The sequence below is a fragment of the Balaenoptera musculus genome, chromosome 16 (genome assembly GCF_009873245.2).
Source record: "Balaenoptera musculus isolate JJ_BM4_2016_0621 chromosome 16, mBalMus1.pri.v3, whole genome shotgun sequence".
Lineage (NCBI taxonomy): Eukaryota > Metazoa > Chordata > Mammalia > Artiodactyla > Balaenopteridae > Balaenoptera > Balaenoptera musculus.
Genome location: NC_045800.1, coordinates 28,460,168 through 28,480,262, shown reverse-complemented (window position 1 = coordinate 28,480,262; position 20,095 = coordinate 28,460,168). Strand labels below are relative to the sequence as shown.

General features: G+C 43.2%; 1 protein-coding gene and 1 pseudogene across 1 annotated transcript in view; one reads left to right on the top strand and one right to left on the bottom strand.

Moving 5' to 3' along the window:
* The window catches only part of PKD2L1 (polycystin 2 like 1, transient receptor potential cation channel), a 53,912-nt gene that overhangs the window by 4,678 nt on the left and 29,139 nt on the right, over positions 1-20,095 (bottom strand). Inside the window, 7 exon segments of the mRNA XM_036829299.1 lie at positions 33-144; positions 442-623; positions 806-976; positions 1,656-1,884; positions 2,053-2,277; positions 3,243-3,496; positions 4,020-4,147. Of these exon segments, the coding sequence (XP_036685194.1) occupies positions 33-144; positions 442-623; positions 806-976; positions 1,656-1,884; positions 2,053-2,277; positions 3,243-3,496; positions 4,020-4,147 (1,301 nt within the window).
* LOC118882700 lies at positions 19,393-20,004 on the top strand (annotated as a pseudogene).

Sequence of the window (20,095 nt, the reverse complement as noted above, 5' to 3'; positions counted from 1 at the left end):
CCTAAATCCCCACCCCTCAGAGGGACCCTCACCAGGAGCACAAAGAAGACATAGGTGACAAAGTAGGCTGGTCCCAGGATGCGGTTGGCATTGTCGATAGCATTGTAGTCAAAATCCCCAAGGATGATCTGGAACTGAGTGAAACTGAGAGACCAGGGTCTGGGATTCACCCAGAGCCCGACCACAACGCTGACCCCATCCCACTTTCCTCCCTACTGCTCTTCAGTGAACTCAGACCCCTCCCTGCACCTCCACCCAATCTGATGGAGACAGAACAGGGTGCAGAGACACTGAGCACACACACCAGGGCTTCCAGGAACTCACACAGATGCTTAAGCACAGACATGCCCACATCCACATACTCAGCTGCCCCAAGGATACACACATCCACAGAGCTGGAGGGTGAGGGGCCAGGGAGGAGTGAAGGGGCAGAACACACACATGCACTTGATGAAAGTGTTGAAGCTTTCCACTTGGGTCCCAAAAAGCAGGTAGCCCAGCTGGGCGTAGGCGAAAAACTCGATGAAGAACATGACGGCGAAGCCCAGGATGTCCTTGGCACAGCGGGCCAGCCTGGAGGAGAGCTGGGTCATGGTCTTATTGAAGCTGATGTACTTGAATATCTGGAAGGGCCATGTTGAACCAAGTGATTAGGGAAGAAAACAGAAAAGCTTGGAACGGTCCATCCCAGGGGCCTAAGGGGGCCACAGGAGTTGCCACACCAGACAAGGAAAATGAGACAAGTCCTGAGGAAGGGAGAACGCATGCCCTGAGGTGTTGCCGGGGGTGAGGAATCCCAGGGTACCTTGATCCAGGCAAAGAAGAGGTTGACGGCGTTCATGTTGTTGTACTGTGTCTGCCAGAAGGCGAGGAACTCAAAGTCAGCATACGTGTTTGGCTGCTGCAGAAGCTTCCCCATCAGCCAATTCACCTCGAGGGTTCGGAATATGTGGAAGCCTACATCCACAATGGAGAGCTGTTACAACAGGGCCCGGGGGGTGTCAGAGAGTCAAGAGGATCTCAAGGGAAGTTCAACAGTGAGGTCCCAGGGGAGAGCTGCGGTGGGTAAGACAGGTGGGGGAAAAAACCACATCCTTCCCTGCTGAGTTGTTGACTATCTCAGGTTCAAATGGAACTGGATAGGATGACTGGGGAACGTCTTAAAGCCCAAGAGAAGGCTTTAGGGCCAGTGGTAAATATGTAGGTTGTAAAGGACCATGGAGAAATGGAGCCAAGCAATTTTATTTCCCCCACCACTTCCCAGCCTTGGTCAGAAATTAATGTGTCCTGTTAATAGGAAGGAGATGAAGATGAAGAGGCAGAAAATTTTAATAGAAGAGAAGAGAAAAGGTGGGGGGTTGTCAAGGGGACAGGTCATGAAGGCAAGAGACAGAAGAGGAACTTAATATCAAGTACAAAAATAAAAGAGCAGAGCCTGGATCATAAGCCAGAGGGAGAGGGGATATGGAAACAGGATTTTTCCAGGGCTGAGCTAGGGGAACATCAGCCTTTGGTTTAGGGAGCTGTTACTCAGTGATTTGACCAGAAGTCACAAGGAGGATTTGGGACTCCAAAAAGAAGAACTTGGAGCCCCTATCAGGGTAGATCCCTTCCACCACCCCATATGTCCCAAGTCTAAGATATCTGTCCCTCACCAAGATGACCACCAGGTCCAGAATGTTCCAGATGCTGCTGAGGTAACGAAGCCGGTGGATGTGGAGCTCCAGGATCTTCTCCACTACGTAGTAGAAGATGAAGATGCAGAAGATGATCTCACAGCCAATGATAAAGAAGTCCCAGTTGCTGACATAGCGGATCAGCTTAACTGTGCGGATTTGCCAGGATGGAATGGCACCTCCTGTAGCTGGAAACTCCACCACCAGTCTGTGGGAGGAGGGGGAGATGTCTGGTGGGGCCTGGGCTGGGACAGTTCTACCCATCCCCTCCCCTCTCCACCCCCACCATAGGGTACAAGTTTAGGGAAGGGTCTCCAGCAGAGGAGAAGGGAATCAGGAGCCATGGATGGAGGGAAGGCAGGGAAAGGGGACCCACCTCAGAACACAGAAAAGATTAATGTTGGCATTGTAGACTGAGAAGTCAATGAAGACCACCCGACTGCCCCTGTCCAGCCACAGGCCCTCCTGAAGGTCCCTGAGTGCCTCTGCACTGGCCTGTCAAGATCCTGGAAGGTCCAGGTAGTAGCCACCTCTGCTGTAGCTTGTGAGCCGGCCCCAGTGAGAGGAGCCCCCCAGCTCATCCTGCGAGTGGTAGGTCCATCTGTCACAGAAGAAGCCATCTGAACAGAGAGGTCTGAACCAGCCCCAGAAGCTGGTCTCCCAAGGCAACGGCAATACTTTATAATTGTCTGGGCTTTACAGTTTCATATATATATATATATCACACATATAATATATATTTCACATATATTACCTTGTTTAATATAACTATTTGAGGAGGGGAGGGTAAATATTATCTACATTTTACAAATGAGAAAACTAAGACTCAGATATCTGAGATAATCCAGCTAGTTAGTGGCAGAACTGAAACTCAAATGTAAATCTCCTGATTTTCACGTTGTCTCCAAGCCTACGGATGACAAACCCAAGCCCACTTTTGACTCCAGCCTGAGTTGTCCCCATAAGGCAACTCAAGCCGGCCCACGCAAGCCAGAAAAGACCCCTTCTGCTCTTGTAGTTTTGCACCTGTCTACTTAACCCTATGATTTTCTGCTCTGTCCACAAACTTTCCTCCCTGGACCCTTATTTCCTTCCCCTTCTTTCCTGTCCTATCCACACATCTCCCCTTTCTTCCCTAATTCCTCATCCATCCTTGGCCCCTTGCTGCCTTCCCCTATTAGTTCCAAGGGTCAAACTCTTCCAAACATGACTCGTGTGGCAGCATCAATATTTCATCCATTCTCCGTACCCCTGAGGGAATTCTGGGCAAGAAAGGATGCTTTCTCTGGCAGGACTGCCTCCAGAGTAGGGCAACTGTGACTGTGACCTGTGTGTGGAAACAAGTCCAGAGGCTATGGCTCTGTCTGCTAACATACCCTCTCTGTTCCTCAGTGACCCCAGACCAAGGTCTCCAAACAGTCACAGATGGGTCTCAGAGAGATGCCCCCCAGCTCCCCCAAGTACCCCCAAGGCTCCTTAAGACTCAATGGAAGTGGTTCCCAAACCTGGGGTGGTGTCAGGCTCAGAGGGGCAAGCCCTGCGACACTGGTGGGGGCACTCACTCACGCTGTGCCACTGAGGAGCCCAAAGGGGAGTTGCTCTTCCTTGTCTGGGGAGTAGACGTCGTAGCAGCTCAGAATGTCCTCGCGGAAGTCCTCGTGCACCACTCAGAAGTCATTGCGGACCCTCAGCTGCTGCAGCCTTGGAGCCCCCAGCAGCAGGTTCTCATAGTAGATGAAGGAGTGGGAGCCGTGGCCCAGGCTCTGGTTGTTGTACCATTTGGTCCAATACAAACTGTCCAGTAGTGGGCCCTGGGCAAACTAGACCACGAACTGGGTTGAACCTGACCCAGCCTCATCCTGACCCTTACCCTTAGAATGACCTTTTCCCACATTCCCTGACCCCTCCAGCTTGTCTCCAGTATGCTTCTGTTGGACTCTTGACCCATGAACCTTGACCCATGAACCTTGGCCATGAACCTTGAACCTTGGCCAGATCTGACCCATGAACCTTGGCCAGATCTTAGCCTGATGTGGCCTTATTCTTTATTTAAAATACATTTTGAAGTTCTGCCTTACCTCTGATTCTCAATACTTGTTTAAGTACTGACTTAAATCTCTGATTATCATCCTGATTTCTAACCTATCACTACCTGAACTCTGTCTAGTCTGACGCTTTAATTCATGCCTTTAATTCATCCTTTGACTCAGCCTGATTCTGGAATGACCTGGTCTCTAGATATGGCCTTATCCACTGTCTGACATCCCTGAACCCTGGCCTGTGGCCTCAGGCTTTAGGCCATTGAGAAGAAGAGGGGAGGGATAGAAGAGATCTCATACTCACATCCCAGAAGTCCGCCATGCTGCTGATGGCCTGCAAGGAGACTCCAGTGTCTGATGGGGTATGTAAGAAGAGCTCACACATCACTTTGGTGTAGTAATAGGCGCTGGAGTTTGTCATTCCATAGGTCACTATAAACCAACCCAAGAGGCTGTGTCTTGAACACTGTTCCCTTCTCTATTATCCAGAGGGGACAGGAAAGCCTCTGCCCTGAGGCCAAAGATGCCACCCGGATGGGACCTATCCCCTAGAGTTGGCTAAGGAGGCTGACGGTTGCACTGGGGAAACCAGGGAATACATTAGGGAAGAGTTGTGGTTATAAGCTCTCTATCTCTCCTCCCAACTCACCTCAGAAAGACTGAACTCCACTCAGTAATTATCTCTTGACATTGTCATTCTGAATATTCACTTTTCTCTTCCTGAACCAGCTTAACTTCCTAGTTCTTACTCCCCAGAGCCAAGAAATTTCTACCTTCTGCATCAGGTAGTGCTTCCTTTTATTTGTCCTCGATTAATGCCCTTGGGAAAATGCCTCCAAATTCTAGAGTATGCCAAGGCCCTGGTCAAATATCGTACAATGGAGATGTGGTATCCTGGACCTTGGAGTCAGCAACTCTGCAGTCACGGGAGTAGGAGGTAGGTATGGCACCTCTGGCCCTGGTGCATCCTGATGGGCACAGTTGTCTCCTGAGAGAGGGACTCAGAGCATCCCCAGATCAAAATAAAACCTGGCCTTTGCCCTGAAGAACTAGATCTCCCTTGACCACCCTAATATACACATCCAGTCTGAAGTAGGGCTGTCAAGGGATGCTATAAGTTTTCTGGTTAAAAGGCACAATTTGAAGAGTATAAGCCATTTACTTCATAGATTGCCCCTCAATTTAGATTTGTTTGATATTTCCTTGTGTTTAAATTCACATTATACATTTTTGGCAAGGAATATCAAAGAAGTAGACTGTGTCCTTTTCAGTGCATGATATCAGGAGGCACAAATTGTCTAACTGTATTATTACTGGTGATATTAACTTTGATCCCTTGTTAAGGCGGTATCATCCAGCTTTCTTCAATATACAATTATTATTTTTCTCTTTGTAATGAATACATATTTTGTGGGGAAATACTTGGAAACTATGCAAATATCCTGTTATTCATCAATCTTTCACTTACTAGTTTTAGCATCCTTTGACGACTTTTGCCTAATTATTACTATTAAGGTTGTCAAGCTGTGATTTTCTCATTCCATCATTCCTTCTGCATTTATTAGTTGGCATTCTCTTCAGGAAGAGCTTTTCCTTCTTCCTCATTAATTTATTCATGTATGTATATCAGTATGAACTCATGGATTCTTGTCTTTTCTTTAAAATTTCTATAATTCTATAAAAATTTTTATAATTTGTTAATATTTTGAATTGTTACTCAGTTTTTTTAGCCAGGTCATGAAAAACAAAGAAATTGTCCTAAAACACTAAAGAACCATGAAAACTAAATGCAATATGTGCATCTAGTTTGGATTATATCCTGGACCATAATTTTTTTCTTTTGCTGTAAAGGCTATTAGTGGAATAATTGGTGAAACTGTAATAAGGTCTGTTCATTAGATGATAGTACTGGATCATCGATAATTTCCTGACTTTGATCATTTCCTTGTTTTTACAAAATACACATTAAAGTATTTAGGAATAACAGGACATTATGTCTGCAGTTTACCCTCAAACAGTTGTGTGTGTGTATGCGTGCAGAGAAAGAGGCGGGCAGAGAGAGAGAATGATAAAGGAAAAGCAAGCATGGTAAAATATTCGTATTTGGGAAATCTGGGTGAAATATATGTAAGAACTCTTTGTATTACTCTTGTAACTTTTCAGTTCACTAATTAAACTTTAAATCAAAAAATTAAATCAAAAAATTTAAAGTAGGATTTGTCAGCTTCTTGTGAACAATTCCCTTTAAGAATTTTATTTTCAAATCTTGGAACATATTTTATTCCCTTTCTGGAAAGGGAATGCTTTGGTGTGGGCTGAATTTCATCCACAGTCTTGGGGGAAAGAGAGGCCGGTGAGTGGTCCCAGATTAGGCACAAGCAACATCATACGTTTCCAGGAGGAAATCAGCAAAAAGAAAGCATTATTATTTCACATTTCCGCATTCCACTCTATTAATTCCAAGAAATGACTTGACTTCTCTCTAAATCAAATCTGTGATTCCCATCCTTAGTATCTGTAGGACTCAGACTCAACTCTTCTGGATCTGGAAAATGGGTTGGAAATCAAACTTCTGTCTGCTGAGGGTCCGCCGCAGTTAGAACTGATGGTTAGTGAGCTGAACTTTTCCTAAAGACATTGCTGATTAAATTGTTATACCTCTAGATGGCCACTAGGTGGTAGTCACGGCTATATCTTTTTCTCCTCTCCAATTCTCCAATTATAAGTTACCACTCAAAATCAGTATTGCTCTGAAAAGATTGTCAACCCTTTACAGAGGCATAAAATCACTGATTATTATCCAAGACAGTAAAGACTATGTATTCTGAGAAAAATGGTTTCACCTAGTCAAATGCCCACTGATACTCAGAACACCTAATATATGCCCTATGTTAAGTGCTTGACATGCTTATTTCATTTAATCCTACAACAACCCTATGTATTAGGTGCTATTATTTCCCAGTCTCAGAGGGCTGAAGTCACTTTCTCAAGGTAAACAACTAAGGGAGCCAGGATTCAAATGCAAATCTGTTTGCCTCCATAGTAAACTAATTCTGTTCTGTTTTAAGGACAGCACTATATCCAAAAGGTAGAAGTTACAGGAGGGAAAACTTAAGTTTCATAAAAGGTAGAGATTCCTAACCATTAGTGCTTCCTATTAAGAAAAGGACCACACTTCACAAACATGATTTTGCCCCTGAGAGTGTCAGCAAAGGACCATCTGCTGAGGATCACGTGGAAGGGGTCCCTGCAATGGGCAGTGGCTGGCCTTCCTGGATCCTTCCTTTAAGATCCAGTGAAGGAGTGGAATTGCTCTGTGTGTTTCAAAAGGTAACACGAGGCCAGAGAAAGGGAAGGAACAGGGAGGAATCAGAATTTGTGTCAGTATATCAAATGTCAGTATGTCAGTACTTTAACACCTTTTAGGTGTAGTGAGGGCCTCATTCCAGGACATTTTCAGACACTGCACAATGACTGCATGAGAATGCTGTGAAAGGGATTCAGAGACCAGGTGGCCATCCACTACAGAGAATCTGATTTTTTTTCTCTTAGACAGAAACTAAATTCTCCTATACACTATATCATGCCTTTTAACCTTGGCTTCAGATCAAATTCACAGTTGCTGAATAATAACGATAATCACCACTACTGACACTTATTATTCACCAGGCTTTGAATACATTGACTCCGATAATCCTGGAAAAAACCCTCATAAAGTAGGAACTATCTGTATTTTATGCAGATAACTGAAATCCAAAATGTTATTAAATAACTTGTCCAAAGATCAGATAGCAAGCAGGTAGGCTTGAATTCAAACTCAGGTCTGATTCTCTCCAAAGACCCTGAATTTAGCCACTGCTCTACATTATACTAACATATCACTCTACTACTCAAAATCCTTCTGATTAGGGACCTGACTCTCCTTCCAAAGGTCAATCCAAATGGTTAGGATTGTGCACGTTTATAAGGTGTCCTTATAAGAAAACTATTTGAAGAGTTCAATATCTGAGTCAGGAGGCAAATTATGAAAGCAGTTGGTAAACTCAAAAGATCAGCATCTTAAAAGAAGCTTCAGGGACTTCCCTGGTGGTGCTGTGGTTAGGAATCCGTCTGCCAATGCAGGGGACACAGGTTCGATCCCTGGTCCAGGAAGATCCCACATGACGCAGAGCAAAGATCCCACATGCCACGGAGCAACTAAGCCCTTGCGCCACAACTACTGAGCCCGCATGCCACAACTACTGAAGCCTGTGCACCTAGAGCCCGTGCTCCGCAACAAGAGAAGCCACTGCAATGAGAAGCCCGCACACCGCTCACCGCAACTAGAGAAAGCCCGCGCACAGCAAAGACCCAACGCAGCCAAAAATATAATAATAAATTAATTAAAAAACAAAAAGAAGCTTCAAATTTCTTCATTCTGGTATAAATGAATAAATGTATATAAATCTGTATGAAGAATCATACTCTGACATAGATGAGTCTCAAAGAAGGAAAAAAATCACAGGCATAAAAATGTTACCTGGGTTATTTACAATATCAAAAAATTACAAGCAACCTAAATGGCCTACAGAGAGGCAATAAATTATAAATAATTATAAATAAATTATATCACTGAGCCACTTAATGGAGTATGATACAGCCATTGAAATGGTAATAAAAGCAGAATGCAAAATTGTTTCACTGCTATCATTACATTTAAATATTTTAAAAATATTAAATATATAAAACCTTAAAGGAAAATTGGACTTTTTAATGAACAGTATAATAGGCAGATTTTATTTCTCTTCATTCCCATGGAGTTCAATTAATGCTATAATAATAGAACATAAAAATAATAAAATCATTTTAAAAATCTTTCCACCTATTTGTTTTCAAGTCACAGGATGAAATTTCCAGGTGCTGGATGCTATACTGGGCTTTGTGACTACTTCCTAAGACCCTCTCTTGGTTCATACCATGATTTTATTTGAGGTATCACACCTCTACTAATCATCTCACATATGTTGCCGGGTGCTGAATCCACAGCTGGCTCTAGGACTTGGACAGGGAGCTCAGGGCTAAGCTAATCCACAAATACCCCACCCTTGGTACCATTATCAGTTCAGCGATGGGCATGTAATCCATTTGAGATCAAGGGCTCATGAAGAGAGATTTCTGGAACATTTTGGGACCTACTGTCTCTTACTAGATATGAATAAGAAAGCCCCAGATGATCCAGACTTAGCATGAAACTGATTGTGCAGCTGACAGAACTGAATAACAGATATAGGTGTCTTTGATGATGTCCTTAAGCCACTGGATTGATCAGCCCTGAACCCTGCCCTCCTTTGGACTTTCATTACCTAGACAAAAAATTCCATTCAGGTTTAAGCCTGTTTTCACTGGATTTTATTTTATTGTGACATATTCCTTACTTATAGGAAAACCATGACATTTTCAAAAAGATTGCATTATTTCTGAAGAAAATGGAGCTAGAAAAGCTTCTGCTACTGTCTGAACGTCTCTAGAGGGCTGTGGATGACTTTAGCACATCTGTGACAAAGTCTACATTAATTAAAATACATTATTACCCTATATTGAAGAGGGCTTGCTGACTAGGTCAACTGATGATGATATTCTAGGAACATGCCTACCATTTATTTCTCAAAGCTTTCTGAACTATATTTTTGGGTAAAGTCACGTTTCTAGAATATCATGAAATTTATACACACAAACATTCATATGTGTTTATAAATATCTATAATGTACATATATGCACACATATATGTATGTATAGAGATACATAAATATATATATGTATGTAAATATATATCCCTACTCCTAAAAATTGCCTTTATAGAGTAAGGATATTATACAGATTTTAAGGGAGGCAGATATAAAAAACAGTCAAAAGAAAAGTAGCTCCAATCTTTAACATTGCTTTTATCCATTATGATATTCCCTGTTTCTTACATAAAACCCAACAAAGCCAATTCTTCCCAGAGTTAGCATCTTCTTATTAACTGGTGTGCTCTTTCTTACTCACAATGAGAACTACTCAATCTATTTGCGTTTTCTTCTTTGCTTTGGTTTCCAGGAACCTCAGGCTTTGTTCTCACTTGCAGTGCATTTGTTTATCTTAAGTTATCTTCCTCCCCTATCTCTTCCCACATCTTTTGTTAAGTCTTTTTATTACAATTCTAAAGGGTTATATTTTATTGTATCTGTGTTTTAAAAACATATATATATATATATATATATATATATATATTTATTTGGCTGCGCCGGGTCTTAGCTGCGGCATGCGGGATCTTTTTTTTTTTTCAGTCATGGCATGCGGGATCTAGTTCCCTGACCAGGCCCTGAATTGGGAGCGCAGAGTCTTAACCACTGGGTCCCTGTATCTGTGCTTTTTAATGTAAGTGGCTCAGATTCCTTTTGGACATAGGTGGGGCATAAGTATATTGTAATTAAATAAGTGTGAGTGTAATAATTATTATTAATCATCATCATCGTGAGCTTGAATAATAACTTGATTTTATCCATTCCAATGTTTATAGTAGAGACCAAATATTCTTGTCCTCTTTTTTGAATTGCTGGAAGACCTTCCCAGCTCAGAGCAATAAGAAGTCAGCAGTTGCTTTGTGCCTCTCCTTTCCCAGGTGATTGCCATACAGGTTATCAAGTAACTGAGCTCCTTCCCTGTCCCTAATTACTATTTAAGGGAACATAGCCATCCTTTTCTAACAGCACTCTTTCTGAGCAGAAACGAGATGCCTTCTCTCAACTAATTGACAAAGAACCTTGAAGAGCTGGGGTGCTTCTGCCAGCAAGTGTATAATTCCTTTGTGTGTCTACACTACTCCTCTGTTGGAAACTCTGTGCCTTCAAGTGTTTGACACGCAAAAGCCAACTGCTCTTTCCTAAGCTGGCTAGCTCTGAGGAAAAGCATTGAGGATGCTTCTCTAGAAAAATGGAGGTCTCTTTCACCCCAATCCCAGCCCTGGCAGTCATTATGTGGATAGAACTTCCACTGTGATATCAGTCCTCCAACTGTTGAAGAGTTGGAAGTTCCTTGGGCTTTACCAATTCTATATATTTAACCAACAGGTCCTCTAATGGCCTTTTCCTGAGCCTCTCTTATCACCTGGCTTGCTGAGAAGCTCTCTGAAATATCTTTACCTATTTATTAGGACACTGGATCCCATTTGGCTTTGGTCATGTAAATAATTTGGAGGGAAATAAAGTGTATGATTATCCCTACAGGGTGAGTCTACTATCTTGTGAAATAAAATACAATGCCCTGAAACTCACCCTTCTTAATGCCTCCCCAACAGCTTCTGATGATAGTTTCACAATAGCTTAGCTAAACACTTTAATACTCACTCCTGATGGAAAAGAACCAGATCGCATCAGCTTCCATTATGATTTATGTCAGGGAGGTTATGAGTTCCTTGATTTCTCCAGGTTCCATTAGCTGTTGCTGCTCCCATGCCAAACTATGGACACGATTTATTCTCCCCCTACCTGGCACAGACTGCTAGTTATTCCCCAGTAGCTTTCCTCTCCTTCTTGCATAATATAATTTTATCTAGGGGCACATGGCTGCCCAACTGAACACCACATTATCCAGCTTCCCTTGCAGCTAGGTATAGTGACCATTTGAATAAATTTTGGACAATGGAATACAAGTGGAGTGATATGTTCCCATGTACATCTCTGACTTATGTCCTTAAAAGGAAGGAAAATGCTTTCCCTTTCTATTTTCCTACTTCCTGTTGGCTAGAGCATGGACGTAAGAGCAGGAGCTGGAACATGAGACAGATGCCATATGTTGAGGATGGCAAAGCAATAACGTAGAATGAGCCTGGGCCCCACATGACTGTGGAGCCCCACATTAGTCCAGGGCTCCTTATACCTCAGATTGTTACATGGCAGAGAAACAAGCTTCTATCTTATTTAAGCCACTGTTATTGCAGCTAAACCAACATCCCAACTGAAGTAATTCATATGAATACATCCATATCAGAAGGGTACTTTGCAAAAGGAACTTTTCTAAGAAAATTAGGATAAGCATAGAGGGAAGAAGAGTTGAAGTCAACAAGCTGTTAGCACAAAATTCCTATCCTAAGAAAAGCCAAGTCTAATCTCAGGCCTCTTGGTTAAAACCATTTACTGGATACACAGAACATTTTTCCTTTTCTTAGTACGATGTCGCCTATTAAGAAATTCTTTTGTTGTCAGGACTTCCCTGGTGGTCCAGTGGGTAAGACTCCACACTCCCGATGCAGGGGGGCCGGGTTTGATCCCTGATCAGAGAATTAGATCCCGCATGCATGCCGCAACTAAGATCCTGCATGCCGCAGTGAAGATCCCGCAACTAAGACCCAGTGCAGCCAAAATAAATAAATAAATAATAAATAAATAAATAAATAAATAAACAAACGAATACAAAATGAAAAAGTTTTTTTAAAAAAGAAATTCTTTTGTTGTTCTTCTTCTTGGGCAATTCCTCCCTTCACGCTCTTCTTTGCTTGCCATTCCACCCACACATTCTGATTAATGCTATTGGATCATCCAAAGTTGGATTCCAAATACCTTATGGTTCTTAAGATGGAGAGTAGGCAGAAGAAAGTTGGGACCTGGAAATGAGGGAAGGGTTAAGTCCTCAGAGTGTTCACTGAAGGATTTCACATCAGTGTATCTAAGAGAATACAGCTGAGAGAACTATATCACTCACAGCTGCCTTGGTAACTAAGCATTATCAAGCCTTTTAGGACTTACGTTGAGAGGAATAAAGTTCTAGAGAACCTATGACTACACATGGCCCATTTTTTCGTAGGATATCAGATTCCCGGCCACAGGGTTATGAGTTGCTTTTGAAGGAATTCAATCAGGCTGAAGGTGATCATTCTGAGAAGTGGAAAACGAATCCAAGAACTGACTAGTGATCCCCCTAAAATTTCTGACAGCTCTGAGATCTTATGACAGGGGTAAGAAAGACCTATAAAAATGTGTCCATGCTGAATCAATTTTGTAACAGATCATCTCAGGGGATGAAATACTGAAATAAGATACTACATGACTGGAGATGGGACTAGGGAACAGGCCACAAGAATACACTTGTGATTAGCTGCTGGAATTTCTCTGTTCTTTTCAATTTCTTAGTGCAGATGCAAGAGCGAGCAAAAGCAATTGATTCTTATAGATTTAATATAACCTTAGCTGATGGATTGTAAACTGTTACATGGTTTCAGAACCACTTGAAACGTTTATTAAGACAGCAGTTAAACCAGGAGGTCAAAGGCCCGGAGGAAGATGGATGGTCTTCTTCAGGGCCATCCTGGAAAGAAAAATACTGCCCCCCAAATAGCATTGTTCTTGTCCAAAAACCTCAAGATATAGAATGAACTTCAGCAATATCAGGAGAGATATATAAGACATATATAGCTTTGGTCTCTAAGAAGAAGGGCACACTGTTTCAAGAGCAGATGCCAACTGGGGTATAACATAAGAGACCTGTCTTAGTATGGGTTTTTTTTTACTGGCTGATGAGTCAGAAGTGGTTCTACACATATTCTCCTAGAAGGTTACAGAGGAAGACTGTGCTTGCTCTTATCTGTGTTTCCTTGAAAGATTTTGCCTGAGTTCTCCCAGAGACTGATCATCTTGGAAAACGCCAAGGCCATGGAGAGTACTATAGACCTGAGGTTTAAAGACTTTGCTGCCTAGGACTTCCCTGGTGGCGCAGTGGTTAAGAATCTGCCTGCCAATGCAGGGGACACAGCTTCGATCCCTGGTCCGGGAAGATCCCACATGCCGCAGAGCAACTAAGCCCGTGCACCACAACTACTGAGCCTACGCTTTAGAGCCCGTGAGCCACAACTACTGACCCCATGTGCCACAACCACTGAAGCCCACGAGCCTAGAGCCCATGCTCTGCAACAAGAGAAGCCACTGCAATGAGGAGCACGTGCACTGCAACAAAAAGTAGCCCCCGCTCGCCACAACTAGAGAAAGCCCACGTGCAGCAACGAAGACCCCACCCAGCCAAAAATAAATAAATTAAATAAATTTTTTAAAAAAATAAAGACTTTGCTGCCTATATCTAACTACACCAAAGAGATACTTAATACTAAAACTGAGGAAGCATTAAGAGAAGAACCCTTGATGTTAAAGGGTGCCATGGCTAGAGTCCTTGAAAATGTGGACCCAGGAAACTCGGGAAACCAGGCAAGACATACCTAAACCACATATATAGGGGTTACCCCAATTATGATGCCACCATTTCACACATTGTCCTTATAAAAGATTACAGAAAGGTGACTAAGGTAGTAGAATTGGTAATGAGTGATTTCACTGCAGAGAAGCCATGGATTTCACCTGTAATTTTGCAATCCAAGCTGCATGGATCAATGATTCCGTGAAGATTGTAGGATAATCAATACCATGACCAAACCATATGTTCATCCAATGCCAAGAATTGATTCTCTCTGGAGTTACAGGGTCTGTTAAGGGTAGCCCATCATTGATTGGCTCATGTGATATTGCAAAATAAAAGCAGTCCAGGAAAAATGTATGAAGACAGCTTCAGACACGCAGATAAATGCATCATCTCCTTTACTACAGGGCATGCGCACTCAGTACACAAAAGGAGGCTCTCAAATTGCTCTATAGAAAGGGAAGACATATTTAAGTAATTAATATATGGATTGATTTTTAAATCATTTAAATAGAGACCATGTCATTATCGCTTTGAAGGGCGTGAACTCCTTGAAACACATTATCAAACTTTTCCTATGTAAGTTGGTACAATTGAGGCAGGAGATAGATGGGCTCCAGGCTAGACATTTACAACTGGCCTCCTGTTCACACTTCCTGGGGTAAGAAGAAGATGGGCTCCAGGCCAGACATTCATTACTAGCTCCCTGTTTACATTTCCTGAAGCAAGAGACAAATGGGCTGCAGGACTACATACTTATGACTGGACTCCTGTCTATATTTCGAGATCTGCACCTCATAAAAACCAGCAACAGAAATAGGGTAAATAACCGGACATTGGACATTTTTATGGCAGGGACAGAGTGGGACTACACCCTGTTAAAAGATCAATAGGTCATATATTTCCCATCCTTGGGGCAAGGGAAACATTGCACATGTGCAGAAAGGCTCCTTGGGGGTCAAAAAGGAGGGGGCACCACCCCGTAATACATGATGCTAAGGCCATCCCATAGGCCTCTGGCTGTAATCCATCTTGGAAGAAAGTTGCGCACGCATGCTGGGGAGGCTCCTAAGGCAGGTCAGGTGTGGAAAAAGCAACCAGATAATTGGGCAAAGGTAAACAAAGACCCAGAAGAACTGACCTATATAAATGACTTAACCGCCTCTTTACTGCACTCCTCCTCATTAGGGAGGATGTCCCACCCTTTCTCTCCAGGTGTGCATCTCTGCCTTGCTTCTATCTTAACTAAACAAACTGTTTCTCTGTGTGCTCTCCCACTTGTTGTTGTGCTATGTCTCTAATAATAAACTTTGTACCTGTTTTTACAGTTTTGCCTCTGTGAGAAATGCATTTTTCACTGGGGGCAAGAGCCAGGGGGTGTGGTGGCTAGGTTTCCTAGTTTTCATCCAGGCTACCCAGGTTCAATTCCTGGGCAGGGAATTAAGATCTCGCTTCACACCACCACTCATTGCTGCCTCGCCAAGATCACAACCACTATGGAAAACAGTATGGAGGTTCCTCAAAAAACTAAAAGTAGAATTGTCATATGATACAGCAGTCCCACTCCTGGGCATATATCCAGACAAAACTCTAATCCAAAAAGATACACGCACCCCTATGTTCATAGCAGCATTATTCACAATAGCCAAGACATGGAAGCAACCTCAACATTCACCAACAGATGAATGGATAAAGATGTGGTATGTATATACAATAGAATATTACTCAGCTATAAAAAAGAATGAAATAATGCCATTTGCAGCAATATGGATGGACCTAGAGATTATCGCTAAGTGAAGTAAGTCAGAAAGAGAAAGACAAATACCATATGATATCACTTATATGTGGAATCTAAAATATGACACAAATGAACCTATCTAGGAAACAGAAACAGACTCACAGACATAGAGAACAGACTGGTGGTTGCCAAGGGGGAGGAGGTTTGGGAAGGATGGAGTGGGAGATTGGGGTTAGCAGATGTAAGCTATTATATATGGAATGGATAAACAACAAGGTCCTACTGTATAGCACAGACAACTATATTCAGTATCCTATGATAAACCATAATGAAAAAGAATTTTAAAAAAGAATGTATATATATATATATATATATATATATATATATATGCATAACTGAAATACTTTGCTGTATAGCAGAAATGAACACAACATTGTAAATCAACTTCAGTTAAAAAAACAAAACAAAACACACCTTCCCTGGGGCTCAAGAACCAAAAGTGAACAATGTTTCCCTGGAGTTCCCATCAGAGAGAGCCTTTCAAAGAAATCTCAAGAAGCTGTGTCAGGGACAGGAGGACAGGGAAAAGGCTACGGACAGTGGACCAGAGAAAAAAGTCAAAAGGAAAGAAGAGTCAAATACTGTGGGCAGAGATAGGTGAGAAGAAAGCAAAGTGGACCAGAGCTGGGGAAAGAGACGAGAGAGAAAAAAAGAGATGCTGGGAGAGTCAGGCCAGGATACAGAAGTACCCAGCAAGAAGCACTGCCCCTGATTCCTGCCTTCACTGCAAGCTGGCAGTTCCTGGAAGATATTTTGAAGTGTGTTAGTTTCTACGAAGTACATCAAGAGATCCTCCTACACGGAGATTATTGCCATCAGCCATCAACACCTGGGGAAAGCCTCCTACATTTCCCACCTTCGGTGGACATTTCATCTCTGTTTACACAGACCGCCTTCTAGTGTAAACCAACCAAAGCCTCTTATCTAAAATTTATGTATATTTACATGTGCCTAGAAAATGGCTGAAATGATATACATCAAGCTATCAATAGTGGTTAATAACAGTGGCCCTATTGGACTTTTTAAAACAAGGACTATGCATTAGTTAAAATTACATTTTCCTCTCATACTTGCCCTTCCAGACTCAGCAAAGCTCTTGCATTTCCATAGTCTGAGGTCTTAGCTGGCTCTTGCTGCCTCCTTCGACTCCTGCCTCCTCCAGGCTGAAAGCCAGAGTTGTTAAAACAAACAAGCAAGCAAACGGCAATGACTTTAGGCTTCCCTGGCATTGACCCTGGGCCTCCTCGGATGTGAATGGTTGCCTGCCTCTGGGACCTGCAACAGTTCCCAGGTCTCTCTGACCATTTTGCCCCTCACATCTTGCCATGGTCCAGAGCACTCCTTCACCATTACATTCATCACACCACAGGTCACTGTTGGTTTACATGTCCACCTCCTTTGCTCCTTGAAGGCAGAGGATGAGTCTCTCTATTTCAAACCCTTTAACAGTTGGCCTAGGGCCTGACACATAGTAGGACTTCATAAATGTTTGAACGTATGAATGTATGAATACCCAAGCTCTCATTGTCTCACCTGTCCTTTTCCTTCATGCTGTGAAATAATCTGCTCACCTTTGAGAACCACTGCCCTATGCCTCATTTCTGTGACTAGCACCTCCACCCAGACCTGAGAATCTGCCTGAACTTAAAACCCTAGACTTCCTGCTGCCACCACTCCATAGTGTAAAGAGATCATTATCAATATTATTATAATCCCTTACCTGTGTACCACATTGCATAGTTTTCAAAGAGCTTTTCCATGCAATATCTTGCTATAGCCGGTCAGCCATGGCCTGATTGTTCCACCTTACCCATGAGCGGTTTCCTATGAATCATGAAGTTCAGAGTTTATATGAATAGCTCAGGATCATTCAGCTGACGAGAGGCAGAGTCAGCACTCAGACTTGTGCCTTATGAGTACGTGCTACGTGTCCTTTCTCTGGCCACTTACACTGGTGGTAGCCCAGATTTCATCAGCTAGTGCTGCCTGCACTTCTGTGCTTGACTGAAGCATGGTGCGAAAGAACCCAAAGGGTTAGTGGCAAAGGAAGAGAGTTGTAGAAATGGAATAAATAAATAAATTTGAATTTAAAAAATCTGAGTTTAGTGATGTCTCACTTCCTCTATTCATGCTATTGCTACTCTTGTTGCTTTATGGTTTTTGTTTTGCTTCTTGAGGGTTCTTCTTAAAAACCCTTTCCCTGATCCTAAGATCTAGCACTTAAATGTACTACTGTACTTCTAGTGACCAATGACAGTCCCACATGGGGGAAACTAAATGACAAGTTGTCACTCAGCATTGGACAACAGGATATGTCCAGGCCCACCGGTCTTGTAATAGTGATCCATGCCCTGGAAATTCTGGGACACCAGGGAATTCTGCTATAGCAAATATAGGTCAAAGCCTGCTGGTAGGGCCTAAATCCCTATCGTTTAAGTTGAACTGACTCAGATCACCTCACCCTAGTACTAGAAGGACTTCGTAATTCTCTGGGTCTGGATAGGCCAAGGGTAACTGAGTGTGCTGAGGCATGAAATCATCATCCCATGGCCATTCTTAATCCTTGGCAACCCCTTCTAGAGGGCTAATCTTTCTGATCCTTGCTAAGCATTATCCTGGTGTTTTCAAACAGACCTTGGGCTTCCGGTGGGTTAAACTTTACATTTGAATATTTTCCAAATTTATGGAAATGATGTGGAATGACAACTGATATTTATTGAAAGCCCACTATATGCCAGGCACTGTAATAAGTACCTTATTTGTTTTCCATTAGTCTCACAAAGGCAGACATTATCCTCATTTGAAATACAAGGATAACACAACATTGCAAATTAACTATACCCCAATAAAAATTTTTTTAAAAAGGGGGACTTCCCTGGCGGTCCAGTGGTTAAGACTCCATGCTTCCACTGCAGGGGTCACGGGTTCGATCCCTGGTCAGGGAACTAAGATCCCACAAGTCGTGCAAAAAACAAAGAAAAGAAAAAAAATACAAAGAAATCAAGGCCTCCAGAGATTTAAGTATCTTGACCTACATCTTGTCAAAGGCACGTGTCTAGTAACTGTTTGTACCATCATTTGAAGCAAGTCACCTTATTCCAGGTCCCATGCTCTCTCCGTCACCACTGTGCCTTCACTAATGTTATGATATTATGTGACCAATTATCTTCTGCCATCATTACAGCCACATGGGGGTTAGGGGCTCACCCACAGACATTTCCTGAACATCCAACATCTTTCTGTTCCTTTCTTTGTTAATTCTAGGTATGCTCAGTCAAGAAAGACATATTCTATGATGGTTTCTCAAAAAATTAAAAATAGGACTACCATATGATCCAGTAATTCTACTCCTAGGTATTTATTCAAAGGAAATGAAATCACTATCTCAAAAAGATATCTGATGAGAGGGCCATTTGCAGCGGGCGCTGGAGGCTGCGTTCGGCAGGCACTGCGAAGACGTGCGCAGGAGTGAGGCCCCCGACTGCTGCAGCCCCTCGCCGCTGCGGTCACCTCGCTTCTCCGCGTCTCGGTCGGGACCCGGTCAGCCCGGGCGCCGCGCTGCCGCCCGGACCGGCCCTCCAGCAGCTCCCGGCCCCCGGGAGCCCCGCCCGGCCGCTCGCCCGCAGCACGCCGGCCGCACAGGTCCCCGGAGCCGGGCCGAGGGCGGGCGGCGTCCGCATGGCCTCCGCCGGCTGGCGGGACGGCTCCGGCCAAAAGAAGTACCGGCTCGTGGTGGTCGGCGGGGGCGGCGTGGGCAAGTCGGCGCTCACCAACCAGTTCATCCAGTCTTATTTTGTAACGGATTATGATCCAACCGTCGAGGATTCCTACCCAAAGCAGTGTGTGATGGGTGACCGGGCAGCCCGGCTAGATATTCTGGATAAAGCGGGACAAGAGGAGTTTGGAGCTATGAAAGAACAGTATGTGAGAACTGGCGAGGGTTTCCTGTTGGTCTTTTCAGTCACAGATAGAGGCAGTTTTGAAGAAATCTATAAGTTTCAAAGACAGATTCTCAGAGTAAAGGATCGTGATGAGTTTCCAATGATTTTAGCTGATAATAAAGCAGATCTGGATCATCAGAGACAGGTAATGCAGGAAGAAGGACAGCAGTTAGCACCGTAGCTTAAGGTAACATATATGGAGGCGTCAGCAAAGATTAGGATGAATATAGATAAAGCTTTCCATGAACTTGTCCAGGTTATAAGGAAATTTCAAGAGCAGGAACGTCCTCCTTCACCAGAACCAACGAAAGAAAAAGACAAGAAAGGCTGCCACTGGGTCATTTTCTAAGAATCCCTTGAATTTTAGCTACCAATTTCCAGGAAAAGCCCTCATCTTCTCCCTCTCTCCTTACAGTTTGCATCACGTTGGTACCTTTCTA